The 20,498-nt window shown below is 40.9% G+C and overlaps 1 protein-coding gene across 1 annotated transcript in view; it reads left to right on the forward strand.

The window, feature by feature from the left end:
* LOC128699739 (uncharacterized) overlaps positions 1 to 19,586 on the forward strand; it is a 45,415-nt gene extending 25,829 nt beyond the window's left edge. Inside the window, exons 3-4 of the mRNA XM_070080328.1 lie at positions 3,615 to 3,702; positions 17,091 to 19,586. Coding sequence (XP_069936429.1) covers positions 3,615 to 3,702; positions 17,091 to 18,233 — 1,231 coding nt within the window. The 3' untranslated portion in view covers positions 18,234 to 19,586. The remainder of the gene's footprint in view (positions 1 to 3,614; positions 3,703 to 17,090) is intronic.
* The last annotated feature ends 912 nt before the right edge of the window (positions 19,587 to 20,498 follow it).

Genomic DNA, 20,498 nt, shown 5'->3' on the forward strand with positions numbered 1-20,498 from the left:
ACTGCATTTGTAGCTCTGGATTTCTCAGATTACTCTCGATTTATTTAAACCACATTTACAAGTTTAAATACATTTAACCTTTATCTTTCCTAATGTTTCCTTTCATTACTTTTGCACACAAATATTTTCTTCACCTGCTCTACCCACATTCATAAACGCTATTTGTTCCTTAATGCAAGGTTATATATTGTAAAATTCCTAATATAAAGTGTTCTATATTTACAAGTGACCTACATAACGTATCTGCCAGAATGTTGCTCCCTCATTTTATGTCATGTAATTGAATGTTGAATGATCTGAATGCACAAAACTCATTGCAAAAGGTATATATTTATTTTTCAGACGTATGAATGTGAGAATGTTAGTCTGAATGTAGCATAACTGTATAAGACGATACACAGTATACCTTAAAATGTTCGTGTTAATACAACACCATGGACTTCATTTTTCTCACTGAGTAGATTGTTTTTCTGAGGTTCACCAGTTCTGGTTCCATTGAAAACAAACGTTTGAAAAAACTTTAATTAAATTTCGTTCCCAACAAACTTTCACTGAGACTTTTTAGCAAGATTAAAGGATGAGCAAAATGTGAAAATTCTGGATAAAATCTCAATAAATCCTAAACAGCCCCCAGAGGATTACATCTCACTAATGCAAGAATATGCTGATACACAAATGGTCCAGGAACTAGGCCCCAAATGGGTTAAGGAGAATACATCGAGATTTATATATACAGTTAACTTATCAGTTATAAGAAAATTTAGGATATTTACTTAATATATCTGGTATCTTATTTTCATTAATAAGGTACCTTGACATATCACTGCCTATGTGTACATTCCTCAGCAAGTGAACGATGATGCTCACCAAGTGAACGATGATGCTCACCAAGTGAACGATGATGCTCAGCAAGTGACCATAATGCTGGACACTTACTTAGCATATAGTTTGATTGTCATGCATGTGACTGCCACACTGCCTGGAGTTTACCTGGAGAGGGTTTCGGGGGTCAACGCCCCCGCGACCCGGTCTCAGACCAGGCCTCATGGTGGATCAGGGTCTGATCAACCTGGCTGTTACTGCTGGCCGCACACAAGCTGACGTACGAACCACAGCCCGGCTGGTCAGGTACTGACTTTAGGTGCCTGTCCAGTGCCTTCTTGAAGACAGCCAGGGGTCTATAGGTAATTCCCCTTATGTATGCTGGGAGGCAGTTGAACAGTCTTGGGCCCCGGACACTTACTGTGTTGTCTCTCAGTGTACTCGTGGCGCCCCTGTTTTTCATCTGGGGAATGTTGCATTTCCTGCCGAGTCTTTTTCTTTCATATGGAGTGATTTTCGTGTGCAGGTTTGGTACCAATTCCTCCAGGACCTTCCAAGTGTATATTATCATGTATTTCTCCCACCTGCGTTCGAGGGAATACAGATCAAGGACCTTACCTGGAGGTTATTCCGGGGATCAACGCCCCCGCGGCCCGGTCCATGACCAGGCCTCGCGGTGGATCAGGGCCTGATCAACCAGGCTGTTACTGCTGGCCACACGCAGTCCAACGTACGAGCCACAGCCTGGCTGATCCGGCACTGACTTTAAGTATCTGTCCAGCTCTCTCTTGAAGGCAGCCAGGGGTTTATTGGTAATTCCCCGAATGCTTGATGGGAGGCTGTTGAACAGTCTTGGGCCCCGGACACTTACGGTGTTTTCTCTTGGTGTACCAATGGCGCCCCTACTTTTAATTGGGGGCATTTTGCATCGCCTGCCCAGTCTTTTACTTTCGTAGGGAGTGATTTCTGTGTTTAGATTTGAGACCATTCCTTCCAGGATTTTCCAAGTGTAGATTATGATATATCTCTCCCTCCTGCATTCCAAAGAGTACAAGTCAAGTGCTTCCAAGCGTTCCCATTAGTTAAGGTGCTTGACAGAACTTATACGTGCAGTAAAGGATCTCTGTACAGTCTCTAGATCTGCAATTTCACTTGCTTTGAATGGAGATGTTAATGTACAGCAGTATTCCAGCCTAGAGAGAACAAGTGATTTGAAAAGGATCATCAACCGTTCTCAGTAGTTTAGGTGCCTTTTCGTACTTATGTCTGCCGTAAAAGTTCTTTGTACACTCTCCAGGTCTGCAATGTCGCCAGCCTTGAAGGGAGCAGTTAGTGTACAGCAGTATTCCAGCCTAGAGAGCACAGGCGATTTGAAGAGAATCATCATGGGCTTGGTGTCCCTAGTTTTGAAGGTTCTCATTATCCATCCTATCATTTTCCTAGCGGATGAGGCAAGATCCTCTGACATTATCATTCCCAGGTCCTTCACATTACTTTTCCACTCTATTGTATGGTTAGAATTTGTCGTATAGCTGACACATTTTTAATTTCTTCAAGTTTCCAATATCGGAGTAGTTGAAATTTCTCCTCGTTGAACTTCATATTGTTATGAGTGGCCCATTCGAAGATTTGGTTGATGTCCTCTTGGAGTCTCGCGGTGTCTTCGACGGAGGTCACTGTCATGGTAATCTAGGTGTCATCCGCAAAGGAAGACACGGAGCTTACATCTCTGTCTATGTCAGAAATGAGGATGAGGAATAGACTGGGAGCGAGTACTGTGCCTTGTGGAACAGAAATTTTTACCATGGCTGCCTGGGATTTTACTCTGTTTACTATTACTCTTTGTGTTCTATTTGTCAGGACGTTGTAGATCCATCTACCAACTTTTCCCGTTATTCCTTTATCACGCATTTTGTGTGCTATTACACCATGGTCACACTTGTCGAAAGCTTTTGCAAAGTCTATGTATACTACATCTGTATTTTGTTTATCCTATACAGCATCCAGGACCTTGTCATAGTGGTCCAGTAGCTGGGACAGGCAGGAGCGACCTGCTCTAAACCCCTGTTGCCCTGGGTTGTGTAATTGAAGGGTATCCAGGTGGTTGGCGATCTTCCTTCTTAGAACCCTCTCAAAATTTTTTATGATATGGGATGTTAGTGCTGTCGGTCTGTAGTTCTTTGCAATTGCTTTACTGCCACCTTTGTGGAGTGGGGCTATGTCTGTTGTTTTTATTGTGCGGGATGACCCCTGTGTCCATGCTCCCTCTCCATAGAATGCTGTAGGCACGCGATAGGGGCTTCTCTAACAAAGCCTAAGCCTGACTACCTCAACATCAGTCAGCCTATTCACATTGCAAATTGCTTAATGAATTATTTTATTTATTTTTATTAACACACTGGCCGATTCCCACCAAGGCAGGGTGGCCCGAAAAAGAAAAACTTTCACCATCATTCACTCCATCACTGTCTTGCCAGAAGGGTGCTTTACACTACAGTTTTTAAACTGCAACATTAACACCCCTTCTTCAGAGTGCAGGCACTGTACTTCCCATCTCCAGGACTCAAGTCCGGCCTGCCGGTTTCCCTGAACCCCTTCACAAATGTTACTTTGCTCACACTCCAACAGCACGTCAAGTATTAAAAACCATTCGTCTCCATTCACTCCTATCAAACACGCTCACTATATTATTTCCATAAATATTTTATTATATTCTAAACTTAGAATATATGTTGGTAGTATAACACTGAAATATAAAATAGAAGATTTATCAATATCTTGTGCTATTCCAGCAAGGTTGAGGTGTTGAGGCTATGTTTCCGTCAACGAGACGACCAGTGGTGGTTTTGTACCATGCCAAAACCAGCCTTAGATTTTGAGGTGAGTACTATGTAAGATGTTTACTTGTTTTAGAAGTAATTCCTACACCTTATTACTACTACACAACTGCTACTACTATTTCTACTATGTACTATTACTAATACTGTTACTACTACTACTAGCAATAATAATTACTATTATTATAATCATTACCATTATGGAATTTTTTAAGGTTACCTGTATGAACTTCGTTATTGGATTCATACAAATACATGTAATCTAATTGGGAGGTGGCAACCATATATTATTTACAGTAGTTACCCCGCGGAAGCGTGTGGCCACCCTGAGTTACTCCCTCCGATGCCACAAGCACTAGACTCCCTCCGATGCCACAAGCACTAGACTCCCTCCGATGCCACAAGCACTAGACTCCCTCCGATGCCACAAGCACTAGACTCCCTCCGATGCCACAAGCACTAGACTCCCTCCGATGCCACAAGCACTAGACTCCCTCCGATGCCACAAGCACTAGACTCCCTCCGATGCCACAAGCACTAGACTCCCTCCGATGCCACAAGCACTAGACTCCCTCCGATGCCACAAGCACTAGACTCCCTCCGATGCCACAAGCACTAGACTCCCTCCGATGCCGCAAGCACTAGACTCCCTCCGATGCCGCAAGCACTAGACTCCCTCCGATGCCACAAGCACTAGACTCCCTCCGATGCCACAAGCACTAGACTCCCTCCGATGCCACAAGCACTAGACTCCCTCCGATGCCACAAGCACTAGGCACATCTGTCCTGGGCCGGTACTGTAACTTACAATGGATAACACCCACAAGTACGGCGCTACTAATTAGTTGTGTGGACTATGGATAATTGGACTGATTAGAAGAGAGAGGGAAAGGGTTACACGTTGAACATTAAAATGGTATAAAATACCGACAGGTTGTTAGGTAAGACACATATGCAACAGTTAGGTATCTTTATTTGAAACGTTTCGCCTACACAGTAGGCTTCTTCAGTCGAGTACAGAAAAGTTGATAGAAGCAGAAGATACTTGAAGACGATGTAATCAGTCCATCACCCTTAAAGTTTTGAGGTGGTCAGTCCCTCAGTCTGGAGAAGAGCACTGTTCCATAGAATGAAACAATATGGAGATGAAGTGACAGGATGGAGCCTTTTTATAGCGCCAACAGGTGAGACGTAGGTCACTAGGAGAGGTAAGAACTCAGATGTTGGAAGGACAGGTCCCTCTCAAATCCAGCCGTTCTCACTAGTAGAGGTTGTAGAAGTTGATTGTAGGTCTGTACCAAGATACCCTTGTGTTGCAGTGTCTGACAGATTGAACATTAAAATGGTATAAAATACCGACAGGTTGTTAGGTAAGACACATATGCAACAGTTAGGTATCTTTATTTGAAACGTTTCGCCTACACAGTAGGCTTCTTCAGTCGAGTACAGAAAAGTTGATAGAAGCAGAAGATACTTGAAGACGATGTAATCAGTCCATCACCCTTAAAGTTTTGAGGTGGTCAGTCCCTCAGTCTGGAGAAGAGCATTGTTCCATAGAATGAAACAATATGGAGATGAAGTGACAGGATGGAGCCTTTTTATAGCGCCAACAGGTGAGACGTAGGTCACTAGGAGAGGTAAGAACTCAGATGTTGGAAGGACAGGTCCCTCTCAAATCCAGCCGTTCTCACTAGTAGAGGTTGTAGAAGTTGATTGTAGGTCTGTACCAAGATACCCTTGTGTTGCAGTGTCTGACAGATTGAACATTAAAATGGTATAAAATACCGACAGGTTGTTAGGTAAGACACATATGCAACAGTTAGGTATCTTTATTTGAAACGTTTCGCCTACACAGTAGGCTTCTTCAGTCGAGTACAGAAAAGTTGATAGAAGCAACACAAGGGTATCTTGGTACAGACCTACAATCAACTTCTACAACCTCTACTAGTGAGAACGGCTGGATTTGAGAGGGACCTGTCCTTCCAACATCTGAGTTCTTACCTCTCCTAGTGACCTACGTCTCACCTGTTGGCGCTATAAAAAGGCTCCATCCTGTCACTTCATCTCCATATTGTTTCATTCTATGGAACAATGCTCTTCTCCAGACTGAGGGACTGACCACCTCAAAACTTTAAGGGTGATGGACTGATTACATCGTCTTCAAGTATCTTCTGCTTCTATCAACTTTTCTGTACTCGACTGAAGAAGCCTACTGTGTAGGCGAAACGTTTCAAATAAAGATACCTAACTGTTGCATATGTGTCTTACCTAACAACCTGTCGGTATTTTATACCATTTTAATGTTCAATCTGTCAGACACTGCAACACAAGGGTATCTTGGTACAGACCTACAATCAACTTCTACAACCTCTACTAGTGAGAACGGCTGGATTTGAGAGGGACCTGTCCTTCCAACATCTGAGTTCTTACCTCTCCTAGTGACCTACGTCTCACCTGTTGGCGCTATAAAAAGGCTCCATCCTGTCACTTCATCTCCATATTGTTTCATTCTATGGAACAATGCTCTTCTCCAGACTGAGGGACTGACCACCTCAAAACTTTAAGGGTGATGGACTGATTACATCGTCTTCAAGTATCTTCTGCTTCTATCAACTTTTCTGTACTCGACTGAAGAAGCCTACTGTGTAGGCGAAACGTTTCAAATAAAGATACCTAACTGTTGCATATGTGTCTTACCTAACAACCTGTCGGTATTTTATACCATTTTAATGTTCAATCTGTCAGACACTGCAACACAAGGGTATCTTGGTACAGACCTACAATCAACTTCTACAACCTCTACTAGTGAGAACGGCTGGATTTGAGAGGGACCTGTCCTTCCAACATCTGAGTTCTTACCTCTCCTAGTGACCTACGTCTCACCTGTTGGCGCTATAAAAAGGCTCCATCCTGTCACTTCATCTCCATATTGTTTCATTCTATGGAACAATGCTCTTCTCCAGACTGAGGGACTGACCACCTCAAAACTTTAAGGGTGATGGACTGATTACATCGTCTTCAAGTATCTTCTGCTTCTATCAACTTTTCTGTACTCGACTGAAGAAGCCTACTGTGTAGGCGAAACGTTTCAAATAAAGATACCTAACTGTTGCATATGTGTCTTACCTAACAACAAGGGTTACACGTGTTAATGTAATGAGACCACCACTTGCCCAATTTCATTGGTGGTCACTGGAAATCTTTGAAGTGTCTACAGTACCTGTCATATTATAACACCTAACTGGCCAGTTATGATTCTTATATAATAAGGTTTACTTAACTGTGGGTGAGGAGGCAGCATTCGTCTTTCCTTATTTCCTCCTCTGATTTAGACGTCCTGCCAAAGAAGAAACATCGCCAACTAATTACATACCCAAAGATAGTACAACCCAGGGCAACATGAGCTGGTAACTCCTGCCTCTCACAACTACTAGACCACTATGTCAAGGTCTTGGATGTACTGGAGGACAAACTAAATACAGATGTAGTATACACAGAGTTTGTGAAAGTCTTCAGCAAGTGTGATCAAAGCACACATAATGCGTGATAAAGGAATAAAAGGAAAAGTGGGTAGATAGATCTATAACTTCCTAAAAATCAGAACACAGAGAGTAATAGTAAACAGAGTAAAGTCAGAGGCGGCTACCGTGAAAAGCTGTTCCGCAAGGTAATGTACTCGCTCCCATCCTTTTCCTCATCCTCCTAACTGACACAGAGATGTAAGATACAGCACCATGTCCTCTTTCCTGATGATGCCAGAACTTGCGTTAACCAAGTCTTTAAATGGGTCACAGGGAACAGTTTCAAGTTGAATGAAAACAAATTTCAGTTGTTGTGTTATGGGAAACTCGGGGAAATAAAAACTGGCTGGAGTATAAAACAAATTCCAACTACACAATAAAGTGAGAAACTAATATGAATGACCTGGGAGTGATAATGTCAGATTTCAAAGATCACAACAATGCCACTACTATATCTGCTAAGAAAATGATGAGATGGATAATGAGAACCTCCAAAACCAGGCATACCAAACCAATTATGATCCTCTTCAAATCACTCTAGACCCCTTTCAAGGCAGGCGAAATTGCAAACCTGGAGAATAAACAGAGAACTTTCACTACACATGTGAGTAAAACAAAGCATCTAAATTACTAGGAATAGCTGAAGTCCCTTGACCTGTACTTCTTGGCACGCAGGCAAGGAAGATTCATGATAATTGTGAAGGCTTACTCAGCCCTGTAACAACTTCAGACAGTATTACCAAGGCTGGCTCCTCCTCAGGAAAATTAATGAATAGAAAAAGAACAAAAACTGACAAACATAAACACTTTATTATTTAGAAAATATAAAATATAAAACACTTAAATATGAAATATTAATCCTACCTTAAAGAAAATGAAAAATGAAAAATATAAATGATATCTGAATTCAACGCTAAGATATATATATATAAAACTTGGGTGTCTGGTGTTAGTGACATTGCGTGTTGTTGAAATCGTAGCCGTTGCCGATGATGGGGGGGGGGTCGCAGGTGTTGATGACAACCCACCAGCTCGTTCTTCACAGATTTTCTAGCCATCAATAATCCGTCCAGATGACAGGAAAGCAGGGTTTTTTCCACTGCAATGATGAGGGGCTATATCCTGCTATTTGCATACACAAACAGGTAAGTGGATCAGAAATTGGGACGCCTCAAAACGTTAGTCCATCTCCTTCAATTTCTACTCGTTGATTAGCAGGTGACCCTCTCTGTCCTTTCAAGCTGTAAAGAGAGACAGATTACCCACTGCTTAAGAAATCACTCTCCATGATAAGTACAATACCTAAAAGATGTGGTGATTATTAAAACATTTTAACCTATCAAGACTGAAAGGACTAAGTTAATTATTGGTCAAAAGTGAAGCTTTCAACCAATAAGTCCACTAAAATATGATCAGGCGTGTACTTACAGTAGTGTTGGGAGCTGTGAGTCGAGTGATTTACTGTTTGAACGGAGCCCCACACATCACCTTTCGGGGGGAGGGGAGAATGGAGGGGAAGGGATAGCAGGAGCTAGACTGACCCTACCTTAACAAGCAGCCAGCAATCAAACTATCACTTTCGGGGAGGGGGAAAAGGGGGGGGGAAAGCGGGAGCTGGACTTACCCTACCTTAACAAGCAGCCGGCAATCAAACTATTGTTACTATATACTCCCTCGCTACTCCTATCTATTGAACTTTTCCCTCACACTCCCCCATACCAAGACTTATAGTCAAGGAGTATAAGAAGAATAGGCGAGGAAAAAGTTCTAACATGTTGAAGTCGCGTAAGACAACAAATCTTCTACTGACTGTCACGACTTAACCAGTCAGAGAAATAATTGGATGAACCATTGATATACACAATATGGTACTTAAAAGCCTGGAGTGCCAATGTCCACCTCAAGAGGCGACTGTTGGTTCCCTTAAAAGTTTCTAGGTATATCAAAGGTTTGTGGTCCGTTTCTAAAATGAATTCTTTTCCCAGCAAATAAAATTTAAGTTTTGAGATACCCCACACAAGGGCCAAACATTCCTTTTCTATGGTGGAATATCTCATTTCTGCGGGAAGGAGTTTCCGGCTTAGGAAGCATACAGGGAAGGGAGTACCATCATGGTATTGTAGTAACACCACACCTAAGCCAGTATTGGAGGCATCAGTTCTTAAACAAAATGTTTTATTAATATCTGGAATCTTAAGTATTGGGTCTTTCGAAAAGATACTTTTAATCTCATTAAACTTTTCCCGAGCTACGTCGGACAGTTCAAGAGGTTCCTTCACAGACTTTTTAAGGAAGTCGGATAAGATGCCTGTAAGATCAGTAAGGTTCGGGATAAACCGTGCATAAAAATTTACAGAACCAAGAAAGCTACGCATGAGCTTCTTGGCTTTGGGGAATTTAAATTCTAATAAAGCTTTGATCTTACTGGGAAGAGGCTGTAGAGAGTTATTAGAAAGTATCAGTCCAAGATATCTAATCTTGTTATACCCAAGAAAGCATTTCTTCGGCTTGGAAGTGAGGCCATGTGAGCGTAACCTATGCAAAACTGATGTTAATGTGTGGATATGCTTGCCCCACATGGATGTCATTACGTAAATGTTATCAAAATAAACTGAAACATTTGGCATATTACCCAAGACCTTTCTCATCAGTCTCACGTAGGTAGCACAGGCAGTTACCAAACCGAAGGGCATAGTTCTATACTGCATCAGTCCTTGGTGTGTAGGAAAAACGGTGTACTGCTTAGAAGAAGGATCTAACATTACTTGATGATATGCCTGTGCAATATCAATCTCTGAAAAGAAGGAAGAGTCATAAAATTTGTGTAGATCGCTATCTATTAAGGGTATAGGCTCAGCATCCCACCGAGTGATAGCATTAAGGCCTCTGAAGTCAATAGCAAATCTATATGAATTATCCTCCTTCTTAACCATGACTACTGGTGAGCAATATGCAGATACTGAAGGTTCAATGATCTTTAGTTTTAATAATTTGTCTACCTCTCGGTCAAATGCATCCCTAAGGTGAACTGGAATTGGGTATAATTTTCGTTTGATAGGATTGTCCGTCACTAAGTCAATCTTATGGACTACCGTGGAGGTAACACCTGGAATATCAGTAAAGACGTCTAAAAAGTTACTCACACATTGAAGTAGTTCATGTCTCTTATGGTCATCCAAAGATTCATTAATATTAATGTTGGTTGCGCCCGAGTGGTCAAGAGTCACCAAGTCATGTAGTTCTTCATCATAGTCTAAGTTAGAGGTGTCAATTACGCACACCTTACATTCTTCAGTTGTTTTATCAAGTTCGTGTGGAAAAACTAAGTCAAAGTTATTAAGGCAGTTAACCGAATTTCTTCGGTAATATTTCTTAAGGATGTTGATATGATAAAGCTTAGGTTTCCCCTTGACTTCTATGAGGTAGTCAACTTTCCCACAAAATTTTAATACTTTATATGGACCTTTCCATGCTACTAATAATTTATTTGACTTGATAGGCAAAAGTACCAGAACTTCATCTCCTACTTTAAAGCTTCTCCTCTGACTTTTGGAATCAAAATAGGTTTTGTACTGGTCCATTGACAAGCTTAAGTTTTTTGGAACTATGTCAGAGGTCTCCTCAAGTTTGGATCTAAGGTCAAGGAGAAACTGATAAGAAGACTGAACCTCTGCCTTTACGTCCTCATTAGTCCATAAGTCATGAAGGATGGACAATGGGCCTCTGGCCTGTCTACCATAGAGAAGTTCAAAAGGTGAAAACCCCAAAGAGTCACTGGGAACTTCCCTCATGGCAAACAAAGCACAGGGTAGGTAACGATGCCACTCCTTAGGTTTAAGGGAGCAAAGTTTCCTTATAATGGACTTGAGAATCGAATGCTGGCGCTCAATCCTCCCATTACAGCTGGGATGATAGGGTGTGGTGAAGAGAGGCTTCACTCCCAGAAGTTGGTATAGATGTTGCATTAAGTCAGATGTGAATTGTGTCCCACGGTCAGACAAAATTTCTCTAAGGATGCCCACTCTGGAGAAGATGGACAAAAGGGCTTCAGCCACCTCTGCAGTAGTTATGGTCTTTAAGGGAACGGCTTCAGGGAAACTCGAAGCATAATCAACTAATGTTAATATATGTCTATGTCCCCCAGATGAAAGTGGAGATAAAGGACCAACGATGTCAATAGCTACTCTTTCAAAGGGTACCGTAAAGACTGGCATTTTGACCATAGGTACTCGCCTGGTACCTCGGGAGGATGACAGTTGCCAAACTTTACACGATCTACAATAGGTAGTGACATCTGAGGACATTTTTGGCCAAAAATAGGTTTCCCTAATTTTATTTAAGGTTTTACGATGCGAGAAATGTCCGGCCACTGGCAGGTCATGAGCCATTTTAAGAACAGTCTCTCTGCATTGACTTGGAACAACTAAGATGGAATAGTCTATCTCATGTGAATTTAATTTGAATACTGACTTGTACAAGATACCTTTTATATATTCAAATTTATATGAAAAGTTTTTCCTTTGGATAACTTGATTTTGTTTAGCGGCATTATGGCAATTCTGAAGAGAAGGGCAATTACGTTGTAAATTGACAAAGGAGTCCTTCGATATATCTAAAGGCTTAAAGTCAGGGAAAATCAAAGGATGGATAGTAGAAGCCTGGGCTTTGGTCTGAGCCCTAGTCAAGACATTTATGGTATCGGAGGTGATATCTTCACTTTCATCTAACAAGTGAACCGGTGATCCTACTACCTCGCTTTCGAGAGTAGCATCACTGGTTTTTAATCCCACATGAATCTCGCGAGACATTGTCTCATCTGAGCCTTCGAGGGGCTTCTCTGACTCTACAGGAAGAGGATCTGCAAAGCTTATGTCCACCTTTGGTGATGAAAGGTCAACCTCAGAAGGAAGAATGGCACCTTTTACATTACCTATTAGTACGTAGCAAGAAGTGATGGGAGCTAGTACGGCTTCAGACCAACCTGTGAACCATTTAGACCTAATGTAACAACGGATGGTAGGAAAAGTGTCCGTACGGCCCAAGTAGTCTGAAAGTATAGCAGAGGAATGAGTTTCTTTAAGATTAGGGAACAGCTTATCAGAAATGACTATACATCTGCATCAAGTGTCTCGTAAAATGGTAAATAGATTAAGTCCATTAACTGTTCCTGAACAGAAGGGTGCTTGGTCATTACAGTCTTTAAAACATCTTCCAACTTTTTGGACCTTCTTAGAAGGACAATCGGGGCGTTTATGTCCCTTAACACCACACAAATGACAAACAGGAATAAAAGAAGTCATTTTACTTTCCACTATAGGCTTAGGGATTTCGTGGAGGCAAAATATGGGTGAAGGGAGGGAGGTTTGGTGGCGCTCGATTGGCAAGGGGCATACGGTAGAGTGGATCGGAAAGCATTGAAAGCCATCCTCAGGGGTCAGGGGTTTGGGGAAGAAATAGTGGGTTGGGTTGAGGCGTTGTATGGAGGTGCAATGGCGAGGGTACAGATTAATGGTAGATTGGGTGGGAAGATTGTAATGGGTAGGGGACTTAGGCAGGGGTGTCCTATGTCACAATTATTGTTTGCGTGCGTACAGGACCCCTTTTATAGATTGATGGAGCAGCGTATGTGTCACGTAGAGGGACCAGGGTGTGAGGTTGCGAGGGTTTGGCCAGTTTTAATTGGGTATGTGGATGATACCCAATTATGCAGACGATCTAACTGTGGCACGCATGGAAAACTCGCTTAGGATGGTAGATAGGATTCAGGGACGCTTGGGTGCATTGCGACCTTATCATTTAACCCTTGTTCAGCGTACCATTGTTATTAATATCTTACTGTATAGCAAAGTATGGCACGTGGCAGCCGTGTTCCCATTAACTGGGCCAGCAATAACGAACATACTTAGGAAGGTTTTTAAATTCTTGTGGGGTTCGAGCTGTGATTGGATTAAGAGGGATGTGGTAATGTTACCTGTAAGTAAGGGGGGGCTGGGATTGTTGGACTTAAAGCGGAGGGTCAAATGTGTCTTCATTAAAAGGGAGGTGATGAGGGAAAGTGTGGGTGGGGGGGGTTTGGCCAGGATCCATAACAGATTGCAACGGATGTATACAGGAGTTGAGTTGCATGAGTGTGAAACTGTGTTGAGGGCTCTGGCGTGGGATCGAGAGCCAGCAAAGGTTAAAATATGTAGGTTGTGTAGATTGTTAGCCGGGAGGGTTGTAGCGCCTGTAGAGGGAATTTTCCCCATGTATGCATGGGGAAGTATATGGAATAGGTTGAGTAGGATGAGGTTGCAACCTCGTGTTCGGGATGTAATGTATCGTTTTCTGCACGGCATTTTACCGTCGGGTGTCGTTCTACGGGATAGACGCGTCGTTGACGGGGGGGAGTGTGGGATATGTGGTGGGGAGGAGTCGGCTTTTCATGTAGTATATTTTTGTGATGGAATGAGGAGTGTCAAGGGGTGGTTAAATAGGGTGATAAATAGGATAGGAGGTAAAGGAATTTCTGTATTGAGAGCATTAAGTCTCGACGTGGGGGGTTGGGAGGAACGTGTAATCAGAGCTGTGGGATACATTATGGCAGATTATATCTATATAGTGTGGGGATTGCGGGGAAAACAGGTTACTGAGGTGAAGAGGAGGGTGTTAGCGGTAACGTTCTATAAAACGGTATGTAGAAATAAGGAAATTTATGGGAGGAGGTGGGTGAAGGATTTTTCAGAGGGATATAGGCAACTTACGTTACAGGTTTTATTAGACTTGTAATATACGAGGGAGGGGAGGGTATGATTGGAAAGTGTTGCTGGGGTAGGGAAGTCAGGGGTGAAAACAGGGTCGCCTCCCTGGTAATGGATGGCAACAAATGTTTGCGTGAGTGTTGGATGAGTGATGCGTGAGTGAATAATATGTGGACCACGGGTGCTAGCACCTGTGGAGCTGGCCAGCTTTTGTGTGACTGGACTTTACACTTATTATACATATTGTGTGTGGTAATATTGATTTACGGTAATGCCATTGTAATTTGGAGATTTGCTATAATAATTGCATGTATTTGCTCCAACTTGTTTTCAAGGTGCCTTGCACTGCATAGTGTTGATGCTGTGATCATGCACGGTGTCCAGAGATATGATGTGATATGTTTATATTAATGTCTGTGCATTATTGTTCGTCACTGGTGTTCTGCAATTTTCAGTTTTGTTTTGAGAGTAAAGAGGTTAATGCACGTCAGATAGTGTAAATAAAGTTGGGCAACAGTGGTGTTATAGGTTTTTGTGGTTAGGTGCGTGCTAGGCACAGTATTTATGTGTTACTTATGTCATGGTTATATTTTATGTTGTATTGTACTGTTGTCAATAGCACTATGTTATGTCCATATAAGCTGTATAGAGCTTGAATATCATAGTTGAAGCTGTGTTATTGTTTTTAACACTGGAATTGCATGTTTAAATGTGTAGAGGCTTACATGTGTTGGATTTTGAGACTAAGTTTATACCTATGGCTTTGTAGTCATTTTGTATGTCTTTGTGACTTTTCTATATCACCATTGTTGTGTAATACATATTGTTATGTAACTGAACCATTAGGACAATTACATAAATTAATGTTTTGATCATTGTTGTGTGACATTATATTCGGCAACATTCATTGTTTATAGTATGTTAGGTTGTAAATAGTGGGGTGGTTGGATAACCACGGGGGGGGGGGGTAATATGTCTGTATAATATGTTCAGTGCAATGCATTGCATGGTCTGTAGTCGATTATTAAGTACCATTTCGAGGGATGTGTATATAAAAGTGTTGTTCATATCATGTAATTCTGTTGGGTAGCTCCAACATGGTTTGTGTTAAGTGATAGGATGAGGGAGCAGGGAGGGGGGGGGTGTACCCACACGGAGTTGTAAGTGTGGTGTGTAATATTAGCTGTAGGGAGGATTGTGTTAATTTATAGACTTAAATGAGTTTTATATATTATATTTTAGTAATGTCATGTTTTAAATAAAAAAAAAAAAAAGATCCATCGTGAAGTCTGGTCATGCACCGGGCCGCGGGGGCGTAGACCCCCGAAACACCCTCAAGGTATACTCCAGGTAATAATGATTGAAATTCTGCTGTGGTAACTAAGTTTATTCAGGTATACACAAATACAGTTACATAGATTATCATACATAGCAGCATATGTGTAGAGAACCTGGGATAACCCAAAAAAGTCAGACAGGTGACTTATTTCCATTGGGATCCTTTTACCTTATTATTAAAGTTAGTTTATTGAGAGGAAGGATAAAGAAGGCGCTCAGAGCCAAGAATTCAAAGATGTAAATATTCAACTCAACATTGCTTGAAGAGACTAAAAATAATTGTCGAAATACTACAATATGTTGGGTAAAAGGGCACATGTGCAACTAATGTAACATTGTATTGCGTCAAAGTTTCGATCTCCAACATCGTAACGAAACGTTGCTACAACACATAAATGTAATTAGTAGAATGCAAAGTGAAAGGAAAATATAGTACGCAGGATGACGAGACATGATCAGTGATAATCAATACTGGTGAGATTTGACTCAAAAGAAAACAATATCTTGTCAACATGACAAGTTGAGTTAACTCAGGTTGATATTGTTACTCATAAACAACAATACTTATCCTTCCTCACCCCGCCCCAGTAGTTAGTTAGTTAAAGATTAGCCGGTATTCTCCCGGCCCGGGCCTTGTCCAAGTGGTGGCCCGGCCTTGGCTCCCTCTTTAGGGAGTGTCTGAGACCTAAGTCTCCCATGGGAGGAGGCACAAGTGCCTCCTCATCTTTGGGACCAACTGTCCCCAGGCCTAGCCACAAGCTAGGCCTCTCCGGTCTGCCATCCCCGCCCCAAGGGGGCAAATGGGAATGACAGTCTTATGAGCTAAAGGCTCGGGCTCAGGCACCTACCCTACCCTAGAAGGGCTGGGCATGGTGTCGATCGCCAAAAAAAAAAAAAATAGAAAATTAATAAACTATACAAAATTCACGAAAAAATCCGGACTCTAAATTTTTATATAAAAAAATCTAGAAAGTCACATGTGTAACACTTGGGTATCAAAACTGTTTCAACATTTCACTTAAATATTTTTAAATGTGTTTTACTCATCCACTTCTCGGCTTTATATAACAGTTTTTACATCCACCAAAATAAACCAGTTTCATTTAACGAACTGGTGGGACTCAACTAGTGTTTTCCAGGACAAACTAAAGCTTTCCACAAGCTTTAATGTTATCTAATTAACGTTTTAATGTTTATCAAAGCATCTTAGTTAATAATAAGACACTTGTGCGACAGCTGAGAATGTTTAACGTGGAAACGTTTCGCCAGTCAGTGACATCTTCAGTCTATAAATTAGACACATGTGCAACACTTGAGTGTCTTTATTGAGGAAACGTTTCGCCACACAGTGGCTTTATCAGTCATCATTCTCCTTTGTATTGGACTGATGAAGCCACTGTGTCCGAAACGTTTCCTCAATAAGACACTCTAGTGTTGCACATGTGTCTAATTTATCAACTTGTCAGTTCTCTGAACCATTCATTCATCTACATCTTCTGTCTAATACAGAGAAAATTTTTATTCTTTGTATTGTACTGAAGAAGTCACAGCTTGAAGAAACAATACCATATTTAAGATTCCCATATGTTGTACAAGTCTCATTATTCAACTTGTCGGTTATCTGAACCATTTACAGCACATGTTGGTTAAATGACATAAGCATGAAGTTATACTAATTAATTTCTTCAGGTTATTTATATTTTGAGTAATTAACAAGTTTTATGGTAACAGTGATAAGGGGAAGCTCTCATAGGCCTATGATCTGCCATTATCTACATGTCAGGCAATTTCAGCTGTGAATTAATCATCATCTCGTTTGTGTTTTCCTTCAGGTTGTCAATGGACCAGACTCATTGAAAGAAGGAGAGGCTATGGTCAACACGCCATTCAACTTGAGTGAAGGACCACTGTGGCAAGTTCGACTTATGCCACTCTCATCTGACTACCCTTGTCTCTGGCCGGAAGTGAAAGAAAAGTTCCCATATCAAAACAAAGTGTTGTTTAATTTCCATCATGGAATAGTTGATGGTCCCGATTTACTTTCAATTACTGGGTTATTTATGAAGCTTCTGGAGGATTATATCAGCAAAATCCCTATTGATAAGCAACAGTTTGGACAACTTGTTGACCACAGTCATACATCAAAGATTGTTCAACAAATGACAGAAGAACTTGAAAAGGATCCCCAAAAGTTAAAATTAATGCTAAATGAGCTAGAAAATAAAAAGCACACTCCACTTCTCTTAGAAGCATTCGGTACTCCAAGTTCATCTAATGTCAGGACAGAACACTTACAGTATTCTATACTAGATTTCTCTGAAGTTAATAAGTTTAGTGATAAATGCAAGGATAGAAAAATCACCTTCAACTCTGGATTTGTTGGTGTATTGAACACTGCTTTGGTTGAGCTAGTAAGGGAGGCTGGAATTATACGCGACATCTACAATATTAGCAGTTTACACCCCATTGACCTTCGCCGTTACATGAAAGGATACTCTGAAGTATACCCAATGGGTTTCCATACTCTTTCAATATCACACACCATGGCAACCCCTTACAATGTCAAAGACATATTCTGGGAATATGTTAAGCAGTTTGACACTGAATTCCGCAGCAACCTGAAAAACAAACAGGTTTTAAGAGATTTTGCCTTACGCAAGATGACTCTCCCAGATACCTGCAACCTTGATCATCTGTATGCAACTCCTTCACCTCCTAAATATGACTATATCTTCACAAATATGTTTTTACCAAGATTTTTTAACTATGGAGTAGGAAGACGTGTACAACAGACAGAGATAAAATATTATCTTCCCCTAAATGCCAGTGATTTCGCGTTCTTTTCTGGCATATGTAATATACGTGAGAAAGTTGAGTTTGATATATTTTATTCATCACATTGCATGAACTCCGCAACTGCACAAATGTATTTTGACAAAGCTGTATCAGTCTTTCGTGAAATGATTAATAGTTGACTTTATATGCTGAGCCTCCATTTTTTTGCTCATGTTATAAAGCTTGAGTAATAGATTAATTACTACACGTGCATGTGACATTCCAAGTGAACTGGGAGTGCTGTGAAAATAATGGAAATGACATGGTAGTGTATCACGTGGAAATTGTGCTTGGCGCTATGGTGTGGAAAAGGACACTACTTGCAGTTCAAGGCATTTGTTAAAGGAAATGTTTCGCTGTGAGTTGTTTGAACAGTCCTAATACAAAGCTTAAACATGTTAATAAACAGTAGACAGTGCAAGTGACCTGAAACTTCAGTGAGGTGGGAGATATACCAAATTGTAAAAAAATATGAAGGACAACTATGTAAGCGAGATTCGAATTTCAGCAAGAACTGTCTAGCATTGGCCAGTACATCTGCTTCTCCATGCTCATAGTGTGTCCACTTGACGGCGGATCCTAACATGGATAACAATCTTTTAGCCGTATGTCTGGAAACACTGAAACTTCCTGACTTTTGCGGATTGTCAGTTGTGGCAATGAAAACACCTTCCAAGAGCTTTCGTCTTTGTCGTTAGTTTTCTTTGACGACCAGTTGTACTTCATTAAACCTTATTCATCGTTTTTCCGGTCAGCTCTGTGGCATCTAATGTGGCCAAACTATTTAACAATCACATCGTCAAAATAAACACCAGCTCTTCCTCTTCAATCAAAAATTTGATGCAGAAACACAAGTGGTAGATGTTGTTCAATGTGGACATATGTAAATTCCAAATCCTTTGAAATGAAATAACCCTCATAGTTATGAACTAGGCGATGTAGAGCTTGAGCACACAACGTGAAAAAGACTTGTTAGTCATGGTCAGCAGAAAAATGAAGCTAAGACAACAGCAGTGGTCCTTCTGCAATGTTCCTCAATTCTTAAGTTATTATTACAGGGATTTATATCAATAAGCATAAGTAACAAGAGTCCTAAAGTAATAATGGTAGAATTACCGACAATATCTTAGGTAGAAGTACACGGGTGCAACATTTTATCGTGGCAACGTATCACTCTTTAAGAGATTTGTCAAGCCGTTGATAAAGCTCTTGCAGAGCGAATCGGTGCCACAGTAAATTGACACATTAGTTGCATCTGTGCCCTTTTACTTAACGGGAGTTCAAAAGTTATTTTACAGCCCTATATATGACTAGTAAGAGCTCACTCAGATTATGTAGCTCAGAGAATGATGACAAAATTAATCCACTGTATAAGGAATGTAAATCAATGGTATGTAATGAATTAGACAAGTGTGAAACATATTGGCATCATTAATGCTGATAATAAGAAATTTGTGCAACAAATCGTGCCACCATTTATTTAGATATCCTTAATTCACATGTACCTAATTTATTATCTTGTCGGTATTATATACTACTGTTACACACCTTATCAGACACAGCAACATCATGAGATCTTTGTACAGAGGACATCTCCACAACTACTTAATACCGCTGGCCCACCTCGAGGACATGACCTACTGCCACTGGGAAATCCTGCATGCCTGTGACAGTGCCTTCAGTTCGTCTGACTTAAGCAAAAAACAAACATTTTGCTTCCTGTGCTTTAGATTCATCAAGACAACGGTATTGAATACCTGCTCCTAGGCTAAGGGACTGATTACCTCATCTTCTACCTGTTCATTCTTCTGTATTGTTTTGACAAAAACCACAGGATGGTGAAACGTCTTCAGAGTAAAGATGCCAGATGTTGCAAATGTGTATAAGGAATCTCTCATACGAGGATAGACTAAGAGCCTGGAGAACCTTCTGCAGTGTTCCTTCGACCAGCGAAGGAGTATATATAATACCATGAGGTGGATGTCTCGTTTCTCCTACATACTTGTGAGTTCTCTGTCAACGGAAGCTACAGTGCCTTTTTCGAGTAGCTGTATCTACAGCTTAAGGAGGGGTTGGAGGAAGCCAGGGTGAGAGATACAGCATTTAGGGTCATTAATTAATGTAAATTATGAGCAACAGTGGCCCTAAATTAATAATTGTGGAATGCCACTTGTGATATGAAAATTATTAATGATGATTATTATCTAGATGTAAAGTTTTGAGAGATAAAAGCCATATTATGAACTATAATTTTTAATCATTAGAGGTATATTATGATTTTCTACTAGACGAATGACAAGTGACTGATTTCACTATTTCCAAGCGACATATAGTTTAAAGAAGAGCAAATGATGATGGAAGACTGTTTGAAAAAATCACTTTGTTAACTCACTCATCAAAAAATG

The sequence above is a fragment of the Cherax quadricarinatus genome, unplaced genomic scaffold, assembly GCF_038502225.1.
Source record: "Cherax quadricarinatus isolate ZL_2023a unplaced genomic scaffold, ASM3850222v1 Contig325, whole genome shotgun sequence".
Classification (NCBI taxonomy): domain Eukaryota; kingdom Metazoa; phylum Arthropoda; class Malacostraca; order Decapoda; family Parastacidae; genus Cherax; species Cherax quadricarinatus.